This window comes from Panthera pardus, unplaced genomic scaffold, assembly GCF_024362965.1.
Source record: "Panthera pardus isolate Hobbes unplaced genomic scaffold, ASM2436296v1 HiC_scaffold_13, whole genome shotgun sequence".
NCBI classification, from domain to species: Eukaryota; Metazoa; Chordata; class Mammalia; order Carnivora; family Felidae; genus Panthera; species Panthera pardus.
In genome coordinates, this window is record NW_026526688.1 from 199,039,865 (window position 1) to 199,062,259 (window position 22,395).

At 54.3% G+C, this 22,395-nt stretch overlaps 1 protein-coding gene across 6 annotated transcripts in view; it reads left to right on the forward strand.

Moving 5' to 3' along the window:
• The window catches only part of STK32B (serine/threonine kinase 32B), a 397,674-nt gene that overhangs the window by 117,604 nt on the left and 257,675 nt on the right, over positions 1 to 22,395 (forward strand). For all 6 annotated transcript variants that reach the window (XM_053901696.1, XM_019453728.2, XM_053901697.1 and 3 more), the window contains one exon: positions 7,184 to 7,335. In XM_053901696.1, the coding sequence (XP_053757671.1) occupies positions 7,184 to 7,335 (152 nt within the window). The remainder of the gene's footprint in view (positions 1 to 7,183; positions 7,336 to 22,395) is intronic.

Sequence of the window (22,395 nt, forward strand, 5' to 3'; positions counted from 1 at the left end):
TGGCAGGCATTTAATAACTGTTATTCATCCAGATGAGTATTTTTCTTGAGGCCAACTTTTGGTTACTCCAGTGAGGCCGCCATTGGTGAGACGCCACATGGGCCTCCTGTGCTGTGAAAAATGTCCGCATCGTTTGTATATCAGATGGGAATGTTCTCAGCAGCAAGAAACAGAAAATCTGCCTTCTGGTGGTTTAAACAAAGAAGGTGCTGTTTTTGTGTATGTTTTTTTCTCACATAACAAGAAATCTGAAGGTAGGTGACCCCATGATAACAGGGTTGGCATCTCTGAGATGCCCTTGGCCTCATGATCACAAAAGGCTGCTGCAGCCCCAGACATTACGTATGTGTTCAAGGTAGGAAGGACAAGAAAAGTGGTGAAGGACAAGAAATTGGGACCGTCTGTAGCTATTTCCTGTTATCCCCAAAGCAAGACCTCCTAGAAGCCTCCAGCAGACTAATAATATCTAATTGGCCAGAACTATGGCATCCACTGGCTGTGAGTGTTTATGGATCACACTGCCTCCTTGAAGAAAATTGTTGTCCTGTTATAGAGGAAGAAGGGGGAGGATGCGTATTGTGTCGTTCGCCATCATTGTCTGCCAAAGATCGTCTTCTTGTCACGTAGGGTATCTAAACAATGGAATCCAGCATGATCACTGTCTTTAGTGAATGTATTTCATCCTGATTTTTTTTTTCTTGCGTTTCCCCAAATTGGTTGTTTCCCAGAGTGTTGCTTCTGCGAGCATAGCCAGTGTGCTTTAATGCACCGTATAGCAATTTATTCACTCCACGGCGTTTACTAAGCGCGGCTTAGCTGGGGGTGGGTGGGCACATAGAGATTAGTCGAGTCTGGCCGGGGACTGAGGTGGGGGGTGGTGGCTTCAGGGTGGCTCACGGAAGGGCAGTGCCAGCCTTTGTACCCGCACAGCTCAGAGTTCCCAGCTCGGTTCGGATCTCTGATTCTGGAGTCACCTGAACGCCAGAGGCTGGCTTGCCTGAGCTGTAAAGGTAGAGGTTAGAGTTGCTGACCACCAAGGTCACTGACGATGCAGCCAGACAGGGACTTTCCTGGAGTCCAGCAAGGGGATTCTCCACCAGCCTGTACCTCAGACTTTCCGGGGGAGCTTTTTAAACACCACAAAATCCCAGGACCCTCCCAGACCTCTGGGTTTGCTGCAGAACCCACGTCGCCAGCACTCTGAATGGGAAGTCGGGCTGCGGACCCCCAAGCCGGGGCTGTGGAGGTTTCCAATACGCATCGGCCCCCTTCACCCCCGGATGGAGGTGGTCTGCCTGACATGCGCCTTTCTTCCAGCAAGTCCCCTGAGATCCAGTCTAGCCTGCATGTGTTTATTTGTCTCGATAAATTGTGATTCACAGCGATAACATCAGTTCCTAATCAAATTAGAATAATGAGGAATGTTAATTGGGTGCTTGCCTTTTGGCAGCTTGGGTGGCTTTGGCCAGATTGCTCACTCTCTGCCTCATCAGCTGTCATTTCTCCTGGAAACGGTTCTGCGCCGCCCTGAGAAGGAGCACTGGTGCCACTGGGGACCCACCTCTTCTATTTTGAAGTTGGAAGTTCTTGGACCCTGGCAGTCACATGGTGGAGAGGAGCGCCCACCTCTCCTCTGGAGCACCTGCCATGAGCTCATGAGGCTGAAATGCTGAATTCAATAGATTCCCACCCCACCCCCCCCATCACGTGGTTGCCATGGGATTCGGAGCTGGGAGGAACAGAAGTCCCTTGTCTTACGCTGCAAATGCAGTGGCACAAGAAAGCCAACCTGCTTGCGGCCACATGGGGCAGGGTGGACACAGTGGTAAATGAAATCCAGCTCCCTTGTGGACTCTAACTCCGGCCTGGAGGTCAGGGCCAGGGAGGCCTTCGGATCAGGAGGTGGTGATGCCTGCAGGGACTGAGGCGATGCAGGGCTTGGCTTGCAGGAGAGGATTCTAAGCAGAGGGAATACAGTATGCTCCTGCTGGGAGTAGAGGGCCAAGATGACAAGTTCACATGTCCGAGCCCCTGAGAATTTAGGGTTGGATAGGGAACCGGGCAGCGTGGCCCCTGCCTTCATGATGCCTGGGTTCTATCAGACAGTGAACACGGATTTATAGTCCCCTGTATGGGGGCACCTGGGCAGCTCATTGGGTTAAGTGTCTGACTTCAGCTCAGGTCATGATCTCACAGTCTATGAGATCGAGCCCCACGTGGGGCTCTGTGCTGACAGTTCGGAGCCTGGAGCCTGCTTCGGATTCTGGGTCTCCCTCTGTCTCCACCCATCCCCCACTCTCTCTCTCTCTCTCTCTCTCTCTCTCTCTCACTCACTCAAAACTAAATAAACATTAAGAAAAAGAGTTTCCAGGGTGCCCGGGTGGTTCAGTCAGTTAAGCTTCTGACTTTGGCTCAGGTCATGATCCCACATTTCGTGGGTTTGAGCCCCGCGTCGGGCTCTGTGCTGATAGCTCAGAGCCTGGAGCCTGCTTCGGGTTCTGTGGCTCCCTCTCTCTGCACCTTCCCCCCACTCCCTCCACTCGCATTCTGTCTCTCTTTCTTTCAAGAATAAATACACATATGTATCTCTATCTCTGTCTCTGTCTCTGTCTCTATCTCTATCTCTCCTGTATGAAGGACCACAGGATTCATAATCCCATGTAGGACTCAGCACAGGGTTCGTAATCCAGGGTGTGGGGCCACATGTGATTCCTAATCCAGTATATGAAGAAGCAGCACAGGATTTATAAACCAGCGTGTCAAGTAGCTTGATAAAAATAGGGACTTCGGGAGCCCATTGGGAAGAGTGCTAAATACAGTCTTTAAGGATAAAAGGAAGCTTCCTAAAGAAAGCAATGAATGGGCAGAGTTAGCAGGGGAGACGGTAGGGGAGGAGGCAAGAAGGATAAGAAGATGGCAGCTGGGGTGGAGGCATTCTTCGAAGAAATTCTAAAGGGTTTGGATCAGTTGGGTGGTGTGTGTATTTGTGTGTGTCACACGTCAGGGGTCACGTAGGCAGGGAGGGCTAGGAATGCCAAGATACAGACCTTGAGAATCTCCCGAAGGCGAAAGAAAGCCCTTGAAGGGCTTCGAGTCCCATTTTTCAGAAGCCTCCACTAGGCAGAAGGACGTCTGCAGAGATCAGAGCAGAGGTGGGACCGACCGGTTAGGAAGCTATTACGGTGAAATTTTCCTGTCTGAAATGTCACGCGTTAAACTCCGAACAGCAGGAATGGCTCTGGTCACAGGGACTCATGTACAGAGGATGCAGGCCTCGGGGTTGGGCTGGAATGTGGGGCGCTGGAAAGCACAGACTTGGGGAGCTGAGTGCACTCGGCCCCTCCTCTTTCTCCAGGGCTCAGGGTTGGATTCCAGGCGTCACTCTGTCCGTCACCCACCAGCCCACGTTTACCGGGCGCCTGTGTGGACCACACGCTCTGCTGGGCTCCTTGGGGAGCTGCCCGGAGACCTGGTGCGGTCATTCCTGATGCCCACGGGCGGGAGAGTGAGGATCACAGGGGTGTTGGCCGAGTCGCTCAGCCACAGGTGGATGGCCGTGAGGGACATGTACAGACCGTTTCGTGTCCTCTGGTTGCCATAACAAAGAACCACGGGCTGGGTAGCTTAGAACAAAAGTGGATCTCACTGTTCGAGGGCTCAAGGGAGGGTCCGTCGTGTGCCTCTCTCCTAGGGGGGAGTCAGCAGACCTGTGTGTCCCTTGGCTTGTTCACATGTCACCTCCCCAAGCTCTGCCCGCACGGGCACATCGCCCTCTCCTCTGTGCCTTCTCCCTTCTCTTCTCTTACCGTGAAGACACCGGTCAGATTCAGAGCCCGTCCCGATCCAAGGAGATTAATTATCTCTGCAAAGACTCCTTTAGCCACATAAGGTCCCATTCCCAGGCCCTGGGGGTGAGGACACAGCCTCTTGGTGTGGACATCTCTTGTCCAGAATAGCTGCTCAACCGGTAAGTGAGCTGGTTCTTCCCTTCCTCTTTGGTCTTGTGGATTCCAGCCCCTGTGTCTCCTCACCTGCCTGAGAGAAAGCCTGGGGGCTGTCCCCAAGTGTCCCCACTTCCTTGGCTCTGCCGCGGGAAGGGCTCCACTCAGCCACCACAGCCGGAGGAGGAAATGTTGCCTCGACCTGCCCAGACCTCCCACCGGCACCCCTGCCCTTCCTTCGGGTGAATCCTCTCTGGTGGTTTTGGTGAAGGCCTGGTGGTCATAATAACAGCTGCCATTTGTGGAGCGTCTCTGTCCCAGGAGCATTATTTGCTACAATGCCGTAAAGAAGTAAAGAACGCTAATCTCGTTCAGCACCTGTGCCGTGCGGCACCACACTGCGCCCTTCAGACACATCCCCTCCCGTGTCCTCACAGCAGGTCCTGGAGGTCTCATTTTACTGATGAGCAGACTGAGGCTCAGGGAGGGTGGGCGACTTACCCACGGTCACACGGCAAAGAGCTGGAATATAAGCCCCAGAGCCCAGACTCTCTGCGTGTCTGTGACTTCCCAGCAGATGTTCGTCTCTACCCGGTGCATGAGCCTTGCCTTACGTCTCTCGTTTCAGCCTCGATGTCTGGGTTGGGGCGATTCAGTTGTTGTGATCAGCCTGGCTTGGCCAAGGAGGAGGTGAGGCCAGAGATAGGTGGGTGGTCACTCACGGTCAGCAAACAGGGCTGGGAGCAGAGCCCAGCTCTCCTGGTCCTGGGTCCAGCCTCCTGAGCGCAATAGACTGCTTCTATGAGGTCTTAGAAAGTAGACCCAAGTCCTCAGTTTATCTAGGAGGAAGTCAAGGCACAGCCATGCTCGAGAATTCATCAACGTTGAGCCGACAGGGCCTCCTCCCTTAACCCCCCTTCGTTTGCTTGCGAAACCGAACTTCCAAGCTGTCCCCAGCCTCCTGTGCCGGCCACCCTTCTCTGTCTTGTTCTGGAAAGTCACAGTTGCAAGCTCCGTCCAGAGCCCCGGGTCTCTTTGAAGGCTGGGGCTCTAACTCCGCTTGGAAGAGCCTTCTCCAGTCCCTCCCCTGTCCCTGTGTCGGAGCGGTGGTGAGAGCCATGCTTCCCCTGCCCAGGAGGTGACGGCCCTCTCTTGGCACCTTTGCCCTCTGTAACTGAGGAGGGTCACGGAGGTCTTTATCTGCCTGGCCACGGAACCGGGCCCTTGCACGGACTCGAGCTAACCACAGCCTAAGCTTCCTCAGCTGACGCACACGGCTGGACTTGGGGGCTCCCAGCAGCGCCTGCCGAATGTCTCTTGGGAGACGTCACCGGAGGAGTAAGTGATGGGAACCGCTGTCCGCTGCGTGTCTGCCTGCACGTGTGGGCCTCGGGGACTTGTGTCCAGGGTTCTGGAAGTTCTCTGCTAGGATGCCCGCAAAGCCGGGGGGCCCTGTGGTGCTTTTGTACGGCACACCCTTGCCTCCTGGTGTTTTATAGTTTCAAGTTCACCGGAAAGGAGCTTCCGTGGGCCTTCAACCTCACGCCACTGACTTTATGGCCTGGAGGTCATCCTGGTGGAGGGTGCGTGAAATGTGCTATTTAAGACATTAAGATTCGGGACATTCATCACCGTCTGATATGCCGGACACTCCTCCTTCCTGGGTCTCGTTTAGTTGCGTGTAGTTTCCCTCCTCCGGTGGCCCAGGGTGGGCTTGGCGAACTCAGTTCGTACGGAGGCCGAGACCGGGGCTCAGAGAGGCAGAACCGAAGCGTGAGTTGGAGTCCAGGCTTTCCCCACTGTCTTGTGTCTGCTCAGACAGATTCGCGGCATGGCAGAGCTGAAAGGAGTCCGCTTTCCGGCAACGTGGCGTGCCAGAGAAACCCCCGGGCTCCTGAGCCGGGTGCCCAGGCCTTCTGTCTCGAGTGCCCTGTCCTCGGGGAGGAGGCATGCTGGTGAGGAGTGCCGGCTGGGGAGGCGGAGTCTGGGTTTGAGTTGCAGCCGCGAGGAGGTCAACAAGCCTTCCTTTATCTGACAAATGAGGATCATCACGGGAGCTACCCGTACCGGGTTGAATAGTATCCCCCCAAATTCGGGTCCTCCTGTATACCCCTCCGTTACCCTATAAGCCTCTTCCTTTTCCATCGTTCCATCTGTTGGTGCTTGCCCTCTGGCACTAACTCCTCCAGGGAGCCCTCCCTGATGGCCTGTTCTCCCACTAGCCCCCCGCTCCCCCCAGTAAGGGGTCACTCCAGAGTCAGACTGTCTGGCTTTGACTGTCCGTCCTGACACTTAGGGGCTCGTTGGACGCTGGGTGTCCTCATCAGTGCCCTCGGGGCACTCCATCCTGCTCGAGGGAAGTTGGAGGCTTTACTGGAGAGGCCCTCGAGCAGATTACCAGGGAGAGCGTTTGCCCAGCGTCCGGCCTGCAGTCCAGCGCTCGGCATGCGGGAGCTGCCGTCACTGTGTCACGCTCCACCGTCGCTCCCCCAGTGCCCACGCACCTTAGATTGGGGGTCGCCAGGAGCAGCCACCGAGGCTCTTGAGTCCGGGGCACCGGAGAGGTGACAGCAGCACGGGGCAGGTGGGTTGGGAGGTGAGTCAGGGGAGGAAAGGCAGCAAACTGCCCGTAAAGGACGTTCCATCGAGCCAGGTGCCCCGTGGGCCAGCTCTCCCTCCGACTCCGGGAGCCTCAGACGTCCCCCACGGGACGGTCAAGGGGTCTGGGGCAGGGATGCTGCTCCTGCAGGACTTGACTGTCCAGTGTCGCCAGTCTGCTGCCTGGGCAGCAAAGCGGGCACTTTTGGCGGAGAGCATCCTTGAGCCCAGAAAAGCAGGGCTGGCCGGCAGAGGTGCGCACGGAGGCGGGGAGGGCCCGGGGGTGCGGGTGGGCAGTGACACCGCGTTTCCGGGGGCTGCAGGCATTGGTGCGTTTGTCTGTTGTCCTCCCGGTCTGTGCGCTCCTTGAGGGCGCTCCTTGAGGCTGTATCCGCAGCAACTTTGCCAGCACACAGCCCTCACTCGGTCTAAGTACCTGCTCAACAGGTGCTTCTGGTCCGGGTCTCGTCTTACAGGTGCGGAGAGGAGAGGTCGTGGCCTGGCCAGCCCTGCTCCGCCAGCAAGTTTCCGGAGCAGAGACTCAAGCCCAGAGGGAGGAGTGTGGGGAGGGGCTGACTTTTTTTTTTTTCCTTCCATTTTGGTAAACGTTGGCCTGAATGTTCTCCCCGTTGGCCGTTGCCCAGGTATGCATCGTGCAGAAGCGGGACACAAAGAAAATGTACGCGATGAAGTACATGAACAAGCAGAAATGCATCGAGAGGGATGAAGTACGGAACGTCTTCCGGGAACTGCAGATCATGCGGGGACTGGACCACCCTTTCCTGGTCAACCTGTGGTGAGTGATCGCACGCGGGGCTCCTGTGCCAGCCTCGCTGTGGAGCCACGTGCTCGGGGGAAGCTTCTGCCTGGTGGAGGCATAGCGAGGACACTTTCTGCACTCGGATATTCTTCGGGGTATTTTGCGGAGCGCGTACTCCGATGGCTGTCTTGTGGGTTACATGCTCTCGTGAAATCTGGAAGGATCTGCTTGCTGTTCTTAATATGTATTTTTAAGTTTATTTATTTTGAGAGACAGAGAGAGTGTCAACAGGGGAGGGGCAGAGAGACAAAGAGAGGAGAGAGAGATTCCAAGGAGGCTCTGTGCTCTCAGCTCGGAGCCCGAGGTGGGGCTTGAACTCACGAAGCGTGAGACCATGACCCGAGCCGAGACCAAGGGTCAGTCGGACGCTTAACTGACTGAGCCATCCAGGCACCCTAGCACCTGCTCACTTTAATTTTAATTCTGTTCTCTTATGTGATGAATCAGAGTTGAAAATAGATTTCGAAGGGAAGGTTTTTGTATTTCCAAGAAAACACGTGGAATGTTGTAAGAGAAGCCCAAATAGAGGGGAATTGAACTCTAAAAAAATAGCTCCCATAGTGTTGATGGCAAAAAAGCCTCAGGAGGGTTGCCCAGTGTGGATGTGCTAAACTCCAGGTTCCGAATATGGCGCCCAAGGCCTGCCATTATCCATGTTCTAGAACTTTCTCTCCATCCCCTCCCTGGCTATGTCTTTGCTTTAAGTTGGCATCCTAGAAATGCTGCCTGCTCGTGGTTTCCTGCCCCTGTGTCTTTGCAGTGGTATCTCCTCTGCCTGAAATTTCCACGTGCCTCTCGCCCCCGTCTGCCTCTAACCAAATCCTGCACATTACTTCCATCCTGCTTAGAGGTCACTCGGGGCGGGAGCCTTCCCTAACCCACGGGCCAGCTCAGTGCCCCTCACTGTCTCCACCTGCTCTGTGCTTGACCCACCGGCACAGCCTTTCCCGCAGTGAGCCCGGATCCAAATCGCTGGCTTACTTGTCTGCTTTCCAAGGAATAGCTTGCTCCCTGAAGGCTGGGGTGCCGTCTCTTGGTTCTTCGTCTCCGAGAGTCTCACACGGTTGCAGACGTGTTGGAGGCATTTGCTCAAGGTTCCCTGAGCGGGATTTTGTTGAAGGGACAGAACAGGCTGTTCTAGGAAACACATTCTGCACCTCCATTGGACATCCTAAGTGACCCCCGATGGGAAAGTCGAGTCTAGCTCGTCTTCCTCCTACGGTATCACCCATTATGTCCGTTGTGTCTCACGCGCAGAGCCCTCCAAACAAGGGTGATGGAACAAGGGGACATCAGCTGTCCTGCTTGAGAAAACCATGCAGGCCAATGCCGCACATCTCCATGGGGACAAGCCTACCTGTGTGGTACACGCTAGAGCCCCAGTAACAAGTACAAGTCTCCAGGGAGGGATCCAGATACTTCAGTCGTTTGGAAACAACCAGTGAACCCCCTCGTGTTGCAATCACTCTAGAAGGAAATTTTTCAAAAGGAAATTTCTAGTTTTGTTTAATGTTTACTTTTATTTTTGAGAAAGACAGAGCATGAGCGGGGAAGGGGCAGGGAGAGAGGGAGACGCAGACCCTGAAGCAGGCTCCGGGCTCTGAGCTGTCCGCACAGAGCCTGACGCGGGGCTCGAACTCACGAACTGTGAGATCATGACCTGAGCCGAAGTCGGACGCTTAACCGACTGAGCCACCCAGGCGCCCCTAAAGAGGAAATTTCTAATCAGAAAAGCAACGTACGTTAATTGCAAAACACACAAAATAAAATCCATATGAAGGCAACAGTGATTCAGAATCCCACCTCCCCTAGATTACATTTTGGTGTGTAATTCTCTTTGTATTTCTTTTCTCGTATCGATATGACCATATATGTTATTGGTATAAGAATGAATGCATGACAGGGTGCCTGGGTAGCTTAGTCAGTTGAGCGTCTGACTTCGGCTCAGGTCATGATCTTGCAGTTGGTGAGTTTGAGCCCCACATCCGGCTCTGTGCTGACAGCTCAGAGCCTGGAGCCCGCTTCAGATTCTGTGTCCCCCTCTCTCTCTACCCCTCCCCTGCTCACGCTCTGTGTCTGTCCGTCTCTCAAACGTGAATAAACGTTAAAAAAAAAAAAGACTGAATGCATGACAATTTTGTGTTCTGCTTTCTCAAATTAATAGTCCAGTAGGAGCGTGATCTGCTTATTATTGCAAATTCTTTGTAAGTGATTTTTAGTAGTTACATAACGTTGCATAACATTCCACCATGGACATGTTCCGTGAGACGTCTAGCCTGTGTCCTGGCACAGGGCGATTTAGGGCTGTTTCCAGTGGGAATGATGCTTAGATGGGTAGGTCTGAGCTGAAGCCTTTCCAGGGGACTCCTTACAGGGGACCACAGGGGTCGGATGGACGCCTGGACGCGCGATACATGTTAGGTTCGGCCCCTCGGAAGGCATCACCTTTCCATGCTGTGTTTATGTGCTCCGAGTCCCGGGTAAATGTCACACCCCCACGATTACGTGAACGCGCAGGGTAAGAGAGGGAGCTCTGTGCAGTTGTTGGGCGTTGGTGGCGTTGCATTTCCATTGGGAGCAAGAGGCGGTGAATGGCTGCTGGACTTCAGAGTCACGTCTTGAACTATGTCCCATTCATGGCGATAATAAATGCCCTGGCTTACTGCTGGGACTGTTTGGAGAATCCACTGAGCGAGCGCAGCGAAGGCGTGTTTTCCGTGCATGGAAATACCGCTGACAGTAAGAGAGTACGTGCGCGCGTATGGGAATACGTGATAGAAGGATGATGGGTGGGCAGTGCCCCTTCAAGCTCCGAGTGAAAAGGAGTGCCATGCCCACCAGTCCGTTGGGCAGGACGGAGTTCCGAATGGCTCAGGATTCATGCAGAAACTTAACCTTGCCCCCGCGCGCGACAGAATCGCGACAGAAGTCTAGAATTCCCACTGCCTGTGGCCTCTACGTCTTGCTTTCCCCTGGCTCGTGCTGCCCACGGGTTGCCCCGACTTCTGTCAGTGGAACCGCCCAGCAGAGGGCCGAGGTCATGGTGGGATTGACCTGGCTCGGGTCCTGTGCCCATTTCTGAAGCCGTGGGGCGGGGAGAGGGGGTGGGTACGTCTGGGAAGGGAGGACGAGGGAGGAGCTACGGAGACCTGCAGAGGGAGACTGGCGCCTGGCTCCAGGGAGCGGTAGAGACCGTGCCTGCCGCGTACAGAGCCTGCCACCTGTGCCTCCTGTCAGCAGGCTGCCGTCGTCCTAACGTCCTGCAAGGTGAGGGCTGTGGGCTCCCTTTGTCAGAGAGGGAGAGCAGGGCTCAAAGCAGCTCACTGCCTCCCGGAATCCATCGAATTGCAGTTCAAACTCAAGACCATCCCGCCGTGCCCTGAGGTTTTCAGCTCCTGCCGGGGAATGACCACGAGCATGTCTTGAGGAGTTTCCTTAACTTTCCCGGTCCTCCGAACGGCCTCTTTGGTTTCCGACTATCATCCTAACACTGTCGTCCCCATCATACAGGTGGGGTAACTGACTCCTACCGCCAGTAAGTGGAGGAGACAGGACGGAGCCCGGGGTGTCTGGTGTCAGCCCAGACCCCACAGCGGCTGTGAGAAGGCCCCGGCCCCCTGCCTGACACCCTCGGGCCGGGGCCTCTGTTTGGCTGGCTCTCTGGCCCCCGCTGGAAGGGAGCGCAGTGTGGAGTTGCTCGTCGGGGTCCTGAGGACGCCGCCGCTTTGTATCGATTACAGGTCAGCTTTTCATCTCGTTTACGAGGAGGGTGAATTTATTGCAGCCTCGGAAATCCTCACTGTGCCCCCTTCTCACTTGCTGGCGTGTTCCCGACCTGGTGAGGTGAGGGCTGGGCACGGGTTCTTTGCATGGCAGTTTTGCCTCCGAGGAATGAAGAAGGCTGTGTGCTCCCGAGCCTGGGATGATCCAGGGTGCTGTCCGGGGGTCCTGAAGCGATGCTGTTCTGCTCTCTGGGGCAGGGCAAAGGGGAAAGGGGACGAGAAATGACACTGGGGAGGAGGGTGCGGGAGGTGTGTGAGTGGGAGGCCTCAAGAGGTGGGGAGGAGAGAGACGGGGGGCCGCGTTTCGGCACCTGGGCCCCGGATCTGACCTCCCGGGTTCTTGGGGCGGCCCTGCCTCTTGCAGGCTTCGAGGCTGCAATGGACTGAACCGTGTCCCCCTGTCCCCCAGCCCGTGCACTGATGCCCTGTCCCCCAGTGTGACCGTATGTGGAGACAGCCTTCAGGTGGTTATTAGGTGACATGAGGTCATTAGGGTGGGTCCCTGGACAGAATGGACCGTGGCCTTAGAAGATGAAACGTGTCTCTCTGCCATGAGGACACAGCAAGACGGCGGCTGTTTGCAAACAGGGAGGAGGGCGTCACCGGAACCCAGCCACGTCGGCACCTTGATCTCAGACTTGTCTCCAGAACCGCGAGAAAATGACCTTCTGCGGCCGAAGCCTTCCAGGTCCCGGAATCGTGTTGTGGTGTCCCTGGCAGGGGAATACGGAGCCCTTGAGAGCAAACTGACTCTCTTCTTTGTGTCTCAGTTTCCTTACTTGTAAAATGGGGAAGGAAGGATAACTGTGTCTTACGGTGGTTGTAAGGGCCAGTGGGGGTCCTCCCGAGCAGGTGCCCACAGGCTCTTGGGCGAGAGGCGGCCACTGGGTCTCGGGTCTCGGTTGGCGTTGATGTTCTTAGCACCTGCTCCCTCGGGTTGGCCTCCGCCGCTTGGACTGCTAACCTGTGCCCTCATTCTATTTTCAAAACCCGTTCCCTCTCACCCGATTGCCTGTATTTACTAGAGTGGCTGTTAAAATGTGGCGTTTACGATGTCTCCGGTGACTCCCCTGCCCATTTTACTGCTGACGTCACTGTGGGAATGTCCTGGCAGGACAGGATGAGGACAGGCAACCTACAGTTATGTTACTTTACTTCATTTTTTAAAATTTTGTTTTGAGAGCGAGAGAGCACACACGAACTTGGGGGAGGGGCAGCGTGGAGCCCGATGCGGGGCGCATTCCCACGACCCTGAGATCGGACTCAAAATCAAGTCAGACGCTTAACCGACCGAGCCACCCAGGCGCCCCATTTTAAACAGTCCTCGTAGCAAGTGTGGATTTCTAGAACCTTCCCTGAGTATCCACGGACTGAGTCAAGACACAGGTCTCTGTGCACCACTCGGGCCAAGAAAGGACCACTTGAAGTAGAAGCTGATACATCTTTGAGTGTTGAGACTTCGACCGAAGTGAAACTGTGCAAGGTGTTTACATGTGGAACTGCTCTGGCTGAAGCAGTGGGGCGGGAAGGACTTTGCAGGTGGCGGGGGAGGACAGAGACTGGAGGCACCCCCCCCCCGCCCCCACCGGGAACTTCTGGTGAAGGATAAAAGCCCTTTATAGTCATCAGTCGCTGAACAGCCTCATTTCCATAAAAATAATCATCCTTGGCCTTGACTATTGCTATAGCCTCCCAACTGGCATTTCGGCATTTCTCCGTTCAGCCACGGTTATCCATCACCACTGTGCCCTCCTGGCGTGCCTTAGTCCTGTCAGGCTGCCGTCACAGATTATGACAGACGAGGCGGCTTACACAACAGAACATATTTCTCGCGGTTCTGGAGGCTGGAGGTCGCGGTCAGGGTGCCGACACGGAAAGGTTCTGGAGAGAGCCTTTTTCCTGGTGTTTCCATCAGTGTTCTTGCTGGGTCCTCACATGGGGCGAGGGGGAGAGAACACACTCTCTCTTGTTTCTTCTTAAAGGGCACTAATTCCATCATGAGGACTCCACCCTGATGACCTACTTGACCCAAAGGCCCCATCTCCAAATCCCATCCCGCTGGGGACTGGGTGGGGAGGACACGATCCTTAAGTCTATAACACAGGGCAAATCTTATCCACGTGCAAATCTGAGGTCGCCAGATCTCTGCGCAGAAGCCAGCAATGGCATCCCAAACCCCACAGGCTAAATGTCTCCCCGTGACCTCGTGACCTGGCTTCTGACACCGCACCAGCCTCCCCCGCTGACGCCAACCTCTGCTGCCATCTTGGTCCATTTCTGTTCCAGCCAAACCTACCGATTAGTGGCACCTGTCATTCGTCTTGCTGTTTCCGTGTCTCCGGGCCTTTGCACATGCTTTTTTTTTTCCTGCCTGGACCATCTCCCTTTGTTCACTGTGAGAACTGCCCCCAAGTATCCGCTCATGAAATGGGTATTAATTGGACCCTTATTGTGTACGAGGTACTATCTTACTTTCTGAGGGTCCAGGGATGAAGAAAATCTTGCCCTCTTGGATCCTGTAGGCCAGGCATCAAGCCTCCTCGGCACTGCCGGCCACGCCCACAGCTGGTGTCCTCCCGGACGTTGTTACAGCACAGGACAGCCCTGTCCCATTTGTGTGCTTGTGTGTCTGTTTCTACCACCAGCAGCCAGCTGCCTGGGGAATGGGCCACGCCTCTCCCCAGCACCTGAGGCTCGCTAAGTTCATTCGTTCAGTGTCAAGGGCCAACATGCAATACGGCCAACGCTGTGCCCGCCTTGGTGACGGAACAGTGAGCGAGAGTCATTCTGCCTTCTGCCTTCACAGAACTTGCAGACGAGAGAGGACAGACATCAAGCCCATGGCTGATGTGTTCCCCTGCCCTCTTCCTTACATCTTGAGTAGCCACTGTCAGCCTTTGGGGTCCTGGGATAACTTTAAAAAATACAGATTACTCATGTCCCCCGTGAGCTGGAGTCAGGTGATATCCTGGCCCACCCGGGACACGCAGATGGAAAATGTTCACAGTAGCTTCTTCAGTCTCCATCACCATGGAAACTCCCTTAATAAAAGGGGGCAAGAGGCGATGCTGTCTCATCCTGGATCCTTTTTGCAAACTTTACTGTTCTTGGATTTGTTAACATCGCTTGTAACTTTGGTTTGTGCTTTCAAGGTGACAGATTTCCCAGATTTTATGTTTAAGGGCCACAGGTTTGCTCTTCTTAAGGGGACAGAGTTGGGGTTGTGCCTGTGGATTGCAGGATGGCCCAGGCTGCTTTCGGACATCCAGAGGGTGGGCACCGGCCTGTGGAGAGGGCGGAGTGAGGAGACGGAGGTCTTGCTGTGCAGACGCAGGGTGCAGGCAGGGAGGAGCCGGGCCCGGGACACTGGCCCTGGCGTCTCAGACAATCCCTGTGGGTGAATGGGGGATCCTGCAATCCACCCAGAAGGTCAGGGGGTTGCCCAAGGTCATGGGAAGAGCGAAGACATGCCTCAGACTTGCTGATGGTCTTTGGGGTGGACACCTTCATGTGCCCATGTCTCTGACTGCCCCTCACGTGTTTTTTTGTAATTAGGAGTGTCCTTGGCGCGTGCGGGAGTTACGAAATTCAGCCCACACTTCTTCAGTGCCCGATAATATCAGTAATACCGGCTTTATCGATCACGTATGGTGCATGGCTCCTTCCCTATTATACCTTTTTTTCCTAATGTTTATTCATTCTTGGGAGAGGGAGAGAAGACAGAGCGCCAGTGGGGGAGGGGCAGAGAGAGAGGGAGACACAGAGTCGGCAGCAGGCTCCAGGCTCTGAGCTGTCAGCAGAGAGCCCGACGCAGGGCTTGAACTCACGAACCGTGAGATCATGACCTGAGCCAAAGTTGGGCGCTTAACGGACTGAGCCACCCAGGCGCCCCCTATTATATCTTCATTAATCCTCAGCACCCTCTTGCAGGGTGGATGTTACCCTGCCCCGTTTAAAGTTCGAGAAACCGAGGGCTAGGGGCCTAAATAATTTACGCAAAGCTACAGAGCCAACAGGAGGCCGCGTTGGGACTGGAAGCAAGAATATACCAGTAAGTGCTTGACAACCTGCTTTCCACGGGGAAACAGAGCAAGCCGTGCATTGCAGAGTTCGCTGATCTCCGTGATGTCACGGCGTGCTGTGGACTGAATGTTTGTGTCTTTCCCAAATTCGTATGTTGAAGCCTGACGCCCAGGGTGAAGGTAGCAGGAGAGAAGGCCTTGGGGCGGTGATTAAGTCATGAGGGTAGAGCCCTCACGAATGAGACGACTGCCTTTATTAAAAGGGGCCCCACAAGAGACCCCTTCCCCATCTGCGTGAGGACGCCGTGAAAAGACAGGTACCTATGAGCCGGAAAGCTGACGCTCAGCAGACACCAGATCTGTCTGCGGCTTGAACTTCTGGCCTCCAGGACTGTGAGAAGGAAATTTCTATGGTTTATAAGCCACTCGTCTGTGATATTCTGTCATAGCCACCCGAACGGACTAAGACATGGCTGAGTTCAAGCTGACAGCATGAAGTCGACCAGCTTGCAAAACTGCTGAAAACGTAGCAGTTCTCGTGAGCCGGGATAAGCCAGCTCCAGCAGGATCCCGAGAGTCCCAGATCTCACAGCAAAGCCGGTGCCCTCTCCAGACCCAACTTCTGGGATCTGGGACGGGGGGTAAGCCTCACACACAGGAATGAGTCAGTGGCGAGCCCCACCCTCAGGGAGAGGGATGTCATAAGAGAATTAGGAAGGGGAACGTGGCGGGGTGTATTACTGGACAAAAAAAAATGGAAGGCGGCCAAACGTCCTTCCCCTCCTAGGATGGTGTTCTTGGAGAGCCTCAGTTTCCTCATCTGTGAAACGGGGACGGTAGCTCCCTCCCTTCCCTGCTTTGTGAAGGCCAAGGCAGATGAGGTCCGGCGGGTGAAAGCCCGGCAATGGTGTGTGCAGTTCACATCCCAGAGAGATACAAACACCGCCTTGCGATGTCATGCACGTTTGTGGCGGGGCGGGGGGGGGGCTACTCACCTGCTGCAGGGAGCATAACTAAGTCGGAGGCTGTGGCTCTCTAGCTCCTCACGTCTGGGCAGGTCACGTGGCCTCCCCCCTGTTGTCCTTCCAGCAGCCGGGGGCCGCCCACCCCGCCGCCCCAGGTTTTGGCTCTCCTGGGACAATCTCCTCTGGACACCTGCAGGCACACTTCCTTCCGATCTTGATCGCCGTGACCTCCTCTCTGAGTCTTTCTCAGCCCGCCCTGGCTGTCCCTGATCCACTAGCCCTCTTCCTTGCTTTACCCGCTATGGCACGTGTTTCGCCTTACGACACAAAATGCACGTGATGTCTCTATCTTGCTGGCTTTCCGTGTCTGCGTCACGTGCACACGGGAAGGAAGGCTGGCTCCACGGGGCGGGGGGACGGCGGGGAGGACATCCGTCTGCATGTTCCCTGCTCTGTCTCCAGCACTCGGAAGCCTGTCTTGGCGTCCAGTAGGTGCTTAGTAAGTACTTGTTGAATGGTTGAACTGCATGAGTCAATGTCCCCTTCCCCCCCCGAAATCCTACACCGAGAGCCATAGGTGGCCAGCTCCTTTGGTTTTTCACTGACCCACCCTGGCCTAGAAACCAAAATCAACGGTGAACACTTCAGCCCTCCAAGCCCAGCAGGAATTATTTTGCTGATCTGTGCACCGGCTGAACACATGATGTTTCCACCCCCCTCCTTGTGATCCGGAGTAAGTTTGTGGAGCTAGGGAAGGAAGGTGACCTTTTTCTATTCTGGTGGGTAACGCTGGTGGCGATTCGGAGAGCTGACATCTATTAAGCGCTTGCTGGATACCTGGCGTTGTGCCAAGTGCTTCACGTGGGTTATTCGTTCTTCCCCAGGACCCTGTCTGGTGGGCGTGCTGGTGATAACGTGCAGAGCAAAATAGACACGACCTCGCCTGCGTGGAACGTTCCCTTCCCCAGTCTACAGGGGGACACGAGCAAAAATCAAATAATGATAAAAGTATGCGTAATTCAAGATTCTGGCAAGCGCTGAGAAGGAGGCTCAGGCCACTGGGACTGAGAAGTGAGGGGACATTTGGCATCCCTTGGTGGCATCAGGGATGCTCCCCAAGGAAGTGGCAGCTTTGGGGTTTCATGGCACTAAAGACTCACAGCAGCTCTCCCTGGCAGGTATTGTTACAGATGGGGAAACTGAGGCTCAGAGAAGCTGAGCGGCTCCCTGTTCAGGCCCCACAGTTCCTAGGGGGTGGAGCCGGGATTCACGCCCAGCCAGTCTGACTCCGGAGGCGACACTGTCTAGAACATGACACTGCTTTCCTTTTTCTGGCTGGTGCCATAAACGTTGCTTGAAGCCATGAAGGAATTTTGAAGGGAAAACAGACCTGCCATTGGGATCTTATCCACTAACTGGAAAACTGATGTTCTCCTCCTCCGGGCTGCAGTCTTCTCAGCTGTGGACTGAAAGCCAAGGGCTCCATCCACTAGTTTTCCCTTGGTTTCCACAGGGGGTCCAGGAAGTCCCTTAGGGGTCCTGGAGCTGATGGGGTTGAGTGTGTAGGGACCAGGCTCCGTCCTGCCACTTTCTACATTCCTAGCCTTTATTGTTAAAGTTTATTTATTTGGAGGGAGAGAGAGAGAGTGCAAGTATGAGCACGAGCAGAGGAGGGACAGAGAGAGAGGGGGAGAGAGAGAGAGAGAGAGAGAGAGAGAGAGAGAGAGAGAGAGAGAATCCTAAGCAGGCTCTGCACTCACCCCGTGGAGCCTGACACGGGGCTCAAACTCACGAACCATTTGAGATCATGAGCTGAGCTGAAACCAAGGGTCCCACGCTTAACCACTGAGCCACTCAGGCGCCCCTGCTTTCCCTATACTTATGTGTTACTGTTTTACCTTTGGTTTCAGTCAAGGAAGGATTTTTGCTGCTTAATCATTTGACAGCCAGGAGTCTAGATTGTGTGTCCTGCTCTGTGAGTCAGCTTTGACAACCCACAGGCTGCTTTGTGGGCTAAGAGCTGGGTCCAGGCGCAGCCAGCTTTGATAAGCAGAGAGGCATGACCCAGACTATGTGTTCAAGTTCACAAAAGAACGGGTTTAATGAAAATGCATCCCAACTTGTAAAATCAAAGGCAGCTCGTCAGTGGTTGAAGAAGCGTGTTGTGTTCTGCACCCGTGCTAGGTAATGTGCCCCAGGCCAGTGGCAGAAACCACAGGGGACAGGAAAGGGCCACTGTGTGTGCTCCCCGCTCAGCCGGGTGCCCCGCGGTGCCCAGGAAGTCAAGAAGCAAGCACGGGCAGTAGAGACCAGAAAACAGATTGTGATAAACGTCTGCTCTCAGGAAAGTGTGTTTACTGATAAACGGTGTTGGTGCTTCTGCTGGGGGAGCAGTTTCAGGGGTGGCAGTAAATGAAAATATCAGTTTAAAAGCCGCACAACCCACGGAGGGCACAGTGGGATTTACAGGGTCTCCCGTCCAAAACGGCGCTCTTTTCTTAGAACGCCCATCCCCAGGAACCGTGAGGGTCGTTCCTCCTGCTACTGGATCCCCAGCCAGACCTCTGCTCCGCATGCCTGCTGTGGGACCATCGTGTCTCCACACATCTTCTCCTACAACATAACATCCTGGCCCCCAGGGCCCCGGAAGGTCAAGGTCGAGCCTTTTGCTCTCCCCTGCTCCCCACCACTGTGTCCCTTGCCTGGCTGATCCTGAAGAAGCTGTGCCCACAGCCGCTGCCCTTTCTAAGACTCTGGCTGTGGTTCCCTGGGTAACAGCCATGGGGTGAGCCCTTCCCAGGTGTCTGGGGGCCATTGTCCCCCTCCCTGCCTCCTGGCCTCCACAGTGCTGGTGGATCCTGCTCTCTGCTCGTGTCACTTCACCTCTGCAAGACTGGACCTCATTCACCCTCCCCGCCTCCCGAGCCCCTTCCCTCCAGTAGATCATGAACCTTCTTCCCATGCAAAAGAGAAAAGAAGGACGCAGTGGTTGGCTCGGTCTGTACATCTGTAGATGACATGACGGAGATAGGGTGGGTACAGTAACGTCCCCGGCATCGTGGGGCCAGTAAGTGGAGAGTCAGTGCTTCGAGCCCGGTCCATCTAACACATGTGCAAGAAGGGATTTCAGGAAGGCTGCTGACTCAGAAGCCCAACGTGTTAGCTGGATTGTTGATACACTGAACGGCAAACTTACAAAAGCAGCCACTTTCAGAAAGCCTTATCCTTCAGGGCCATCCATCCCTGCCAAGCGCCTCCTCTCAGAAGGAGAAACCCTTGTTCCTGCAGCACGTGGCTCCTGCTCGTGTGGCCGTGTCATTCTTCCGTCTGAGCATCTTGAAAGAGGGGTCCGTGGCTCGTTGGTTCGTACACGGGAGGCGGGGCCAGACCGTGAGCTTCATGTAGCTCCAGGCTTTGCCTGTCGTGCTATCCTGTTTTGTTTATAAATAAAGAAATATTCTGTTTGTCTGTCTCTGATGTTAGCGTGTTGGCTCATTTCTTTGGAGACTTTCTGTTTTTCAGAATGTCTAAAAGGACCTAAACCGGTTTTAGGCATATGTGGGCGCTTGATAATAATTGGTTATGTTGAATTGGATGTTTGCACCCAGTCCATGGTTTGGGGCATAGTGGATTCTCAAGGGATTGGAAGAGAAAAGAGGGAGGGAAGTTTGCAAGGAAGGAGGGAGCCACCTGTCCTCCCCAGTGGGTCCTTGAGGACAGGGATGAGGCCTTTTCATGTCTTTACCCATAGCTCCTAGCAGAGTGCAACACGCTTTGCACGCATGATAAATTACCCCCCTCACATGCTGAGTTTAATACACAAAGCATATGGGCCACAGCAGTAGAACAAGGCACTTAAATGCTTCTCGCTCTCAGAAATCTTTTCCCGCTTTTATTCTTAATTATTTCCCCCCCTCATTCATTACAGAATGGTATTTTTGTGGTCGGCAGGGCATGCACGTTTGATCTGCCACTGTGGTTTCTGAAAGATAGGTCTGAGGCCATTAGCTCACGCTAAAGAAGGAGACGGGGCATTTGTAAAACCTATTTCTACCAGATTCGTGTTCCTCCAGCCTCTGGGCTGCTGTCGCCCTGCCCCCACGACCTCCTTCCTATGCTAGCAACCTGGCATGTTCCAGGCACGTCGCAACCAGTAAAGCAGTTGTTGAAATGCCCCCGCAAAGCGATTATCCACTTTCTGGCGGGTAAATTGATTCTGTGAGGTCACGGAGAAGGAAGCGAAGGCCTCGTGCTGGTTCCTCATGGACCCTCACGGTCACACGCACACCATCTTTGTATCGGAGGACCGTTTGCGTGCATGTTGCAGACTTAACATTTTCATATCCACTCGATTTCTCGTGTAATGGGAAATATATACCATGAAACTTACACGCTGTCCTTAAGTTACGGCTAAGTACTGTCGTCTGCCGAGGGTGTGAACTTGAGACCAGGTGTTTCGTTGTTTGACTGGTGGGTAGGGGCAGAGTGGTGGAGACAGGCCAGCGTCGAAGCCACTCTTTCTCCTCAGGATGGAAGCTCAATAGGAGAGGGACTGAGTGGGCTTCCTGTTCCGCCTTTGACGGCATTCAGTGCCGTGCCAAAGGCACTGGGGTCATCTCAGTGGCGGCACCTGCGATCCACGGCCCACAGCCTCCGTGACACTGGATGCTGAGAGCCTGCTGTGGGCCGGGTACCGCTCTGCAAGGGTCTTCTCTTTCTTCCCCCCATCCCTCTGTCTTCTTTCTTTCATTCGTTTCCCACCCTATGGTTTTGTCCCCCAAATGGCTTAAAGCCACTAACACCAACTCTTAGAAATTCAACGTAGGCTATGCTGTCAGGAAGTGAGAAAGCAGAAGGAAGAACTCCTGTGGGGAATGCAGGCAGCGTCCCGGAGACTCCGTCCGGGGCAGACAAGCAGCCCACTCCTCTGCATGGAGTCGGGCTGGGGCAGCATTGCTCTTCTTCAGGATTATCTGCAACACCCACAGTAACGGTGGGTGCCAAGGCAGGCATGCTTCTCCCTACGCCCCATTCAAACCTCTTTAGAAGCAGCAGGCACCCAGTCCCCTGGGACCTCAGTTGGTTTCTTCCCATGAACAAGTGGGCTTGAGAAATGGTCTTACCCTCAGGTTCTTGGGGCCAAGAGCCATGCCAAGTCAGAACTTACACATTCGGATGCCTGCATGGGCGGGCACGTAAGAAATGAATGAAAGGATTGGGTGTGGGTGGGGCGATAGGGAGAGGTGGGGAGTGTGGCAGGCAGAGAGCTCATACTGCTGACGGGCCTTGGTGCATTGTCGCCCTGTGCAAATCACACAGGGCAGGGCTGGTAGGGGTGCCCTGCTCTGTAGATCACCTGCTGTCCGGGGCTGACCCTCTGTCATCACTGGTCTTCCTCTCGGTCGCACTTTGCTACAAGGCATGGGGGTAGGTAGACTGACCCGTGGTTTTCACGCTGAACTTTGGGGAGCCCCTTTGGTCCCTGGAGAGAGAGGGAGAATGTGCAGTGGGGAGATTCCACTGTGGCTGGAGTCCTTTGGTCTCTTTCTCACCACGCTCTACCGCTTTCTTCTGGGCATTTGTCACCGTCAGAAACTATCCTGTTTATATATCTGCTCTGTTGTGTATTTACTTCCTTCTCCAAAATGAATGCATCATTTCTCAGCCACGAGAACTTGATCACAAAGAATTCACCCCGGAAATATCATGAGAATGAATGAATAATTGACTGAGAAGTCAACAGAGTCTGGTTTTCCAATAGTTGTGCCTCTTGACTAGTTCGCGTCTTTGGTTGCATTGATGGCCTTGAGGATATTATCCTTTCATTCTCGGAATCGATTTTGAATTTTTTTATCTTTGGAATTGATTTTGAATTTCATCAGATGCCTTTTGAAGAATTACCAAGATGCTCAGATATTTGGTTTTCTTGACCTAGAGGTATGGTTAATTGTGTTATTAAATTTACCAACAGTGCGTGATCCCACCTGGGGGAAGTCCTGCTGGGTTATGTTGCGAGAACACGTGTCGTTGTTTTCCAGAGGACACGAGTGACAATAATAGCCATGTCTAAAGCACACTGCATTCCTGCTCATGTCAGTTTCTCTTTAAGGCGGCTGACATGTATTCGTCTGTGTCATCCTGAGCACTTCTCAGGATGGAGAGCTCACAAACTCTAGGTATAATGCGGCATGGTGCCCAACAGTGGTTAAATCCCAAAGTTAGCTGTTACTGTGATTATAAAACATGGCATCTCTGATGGTTTTCTTC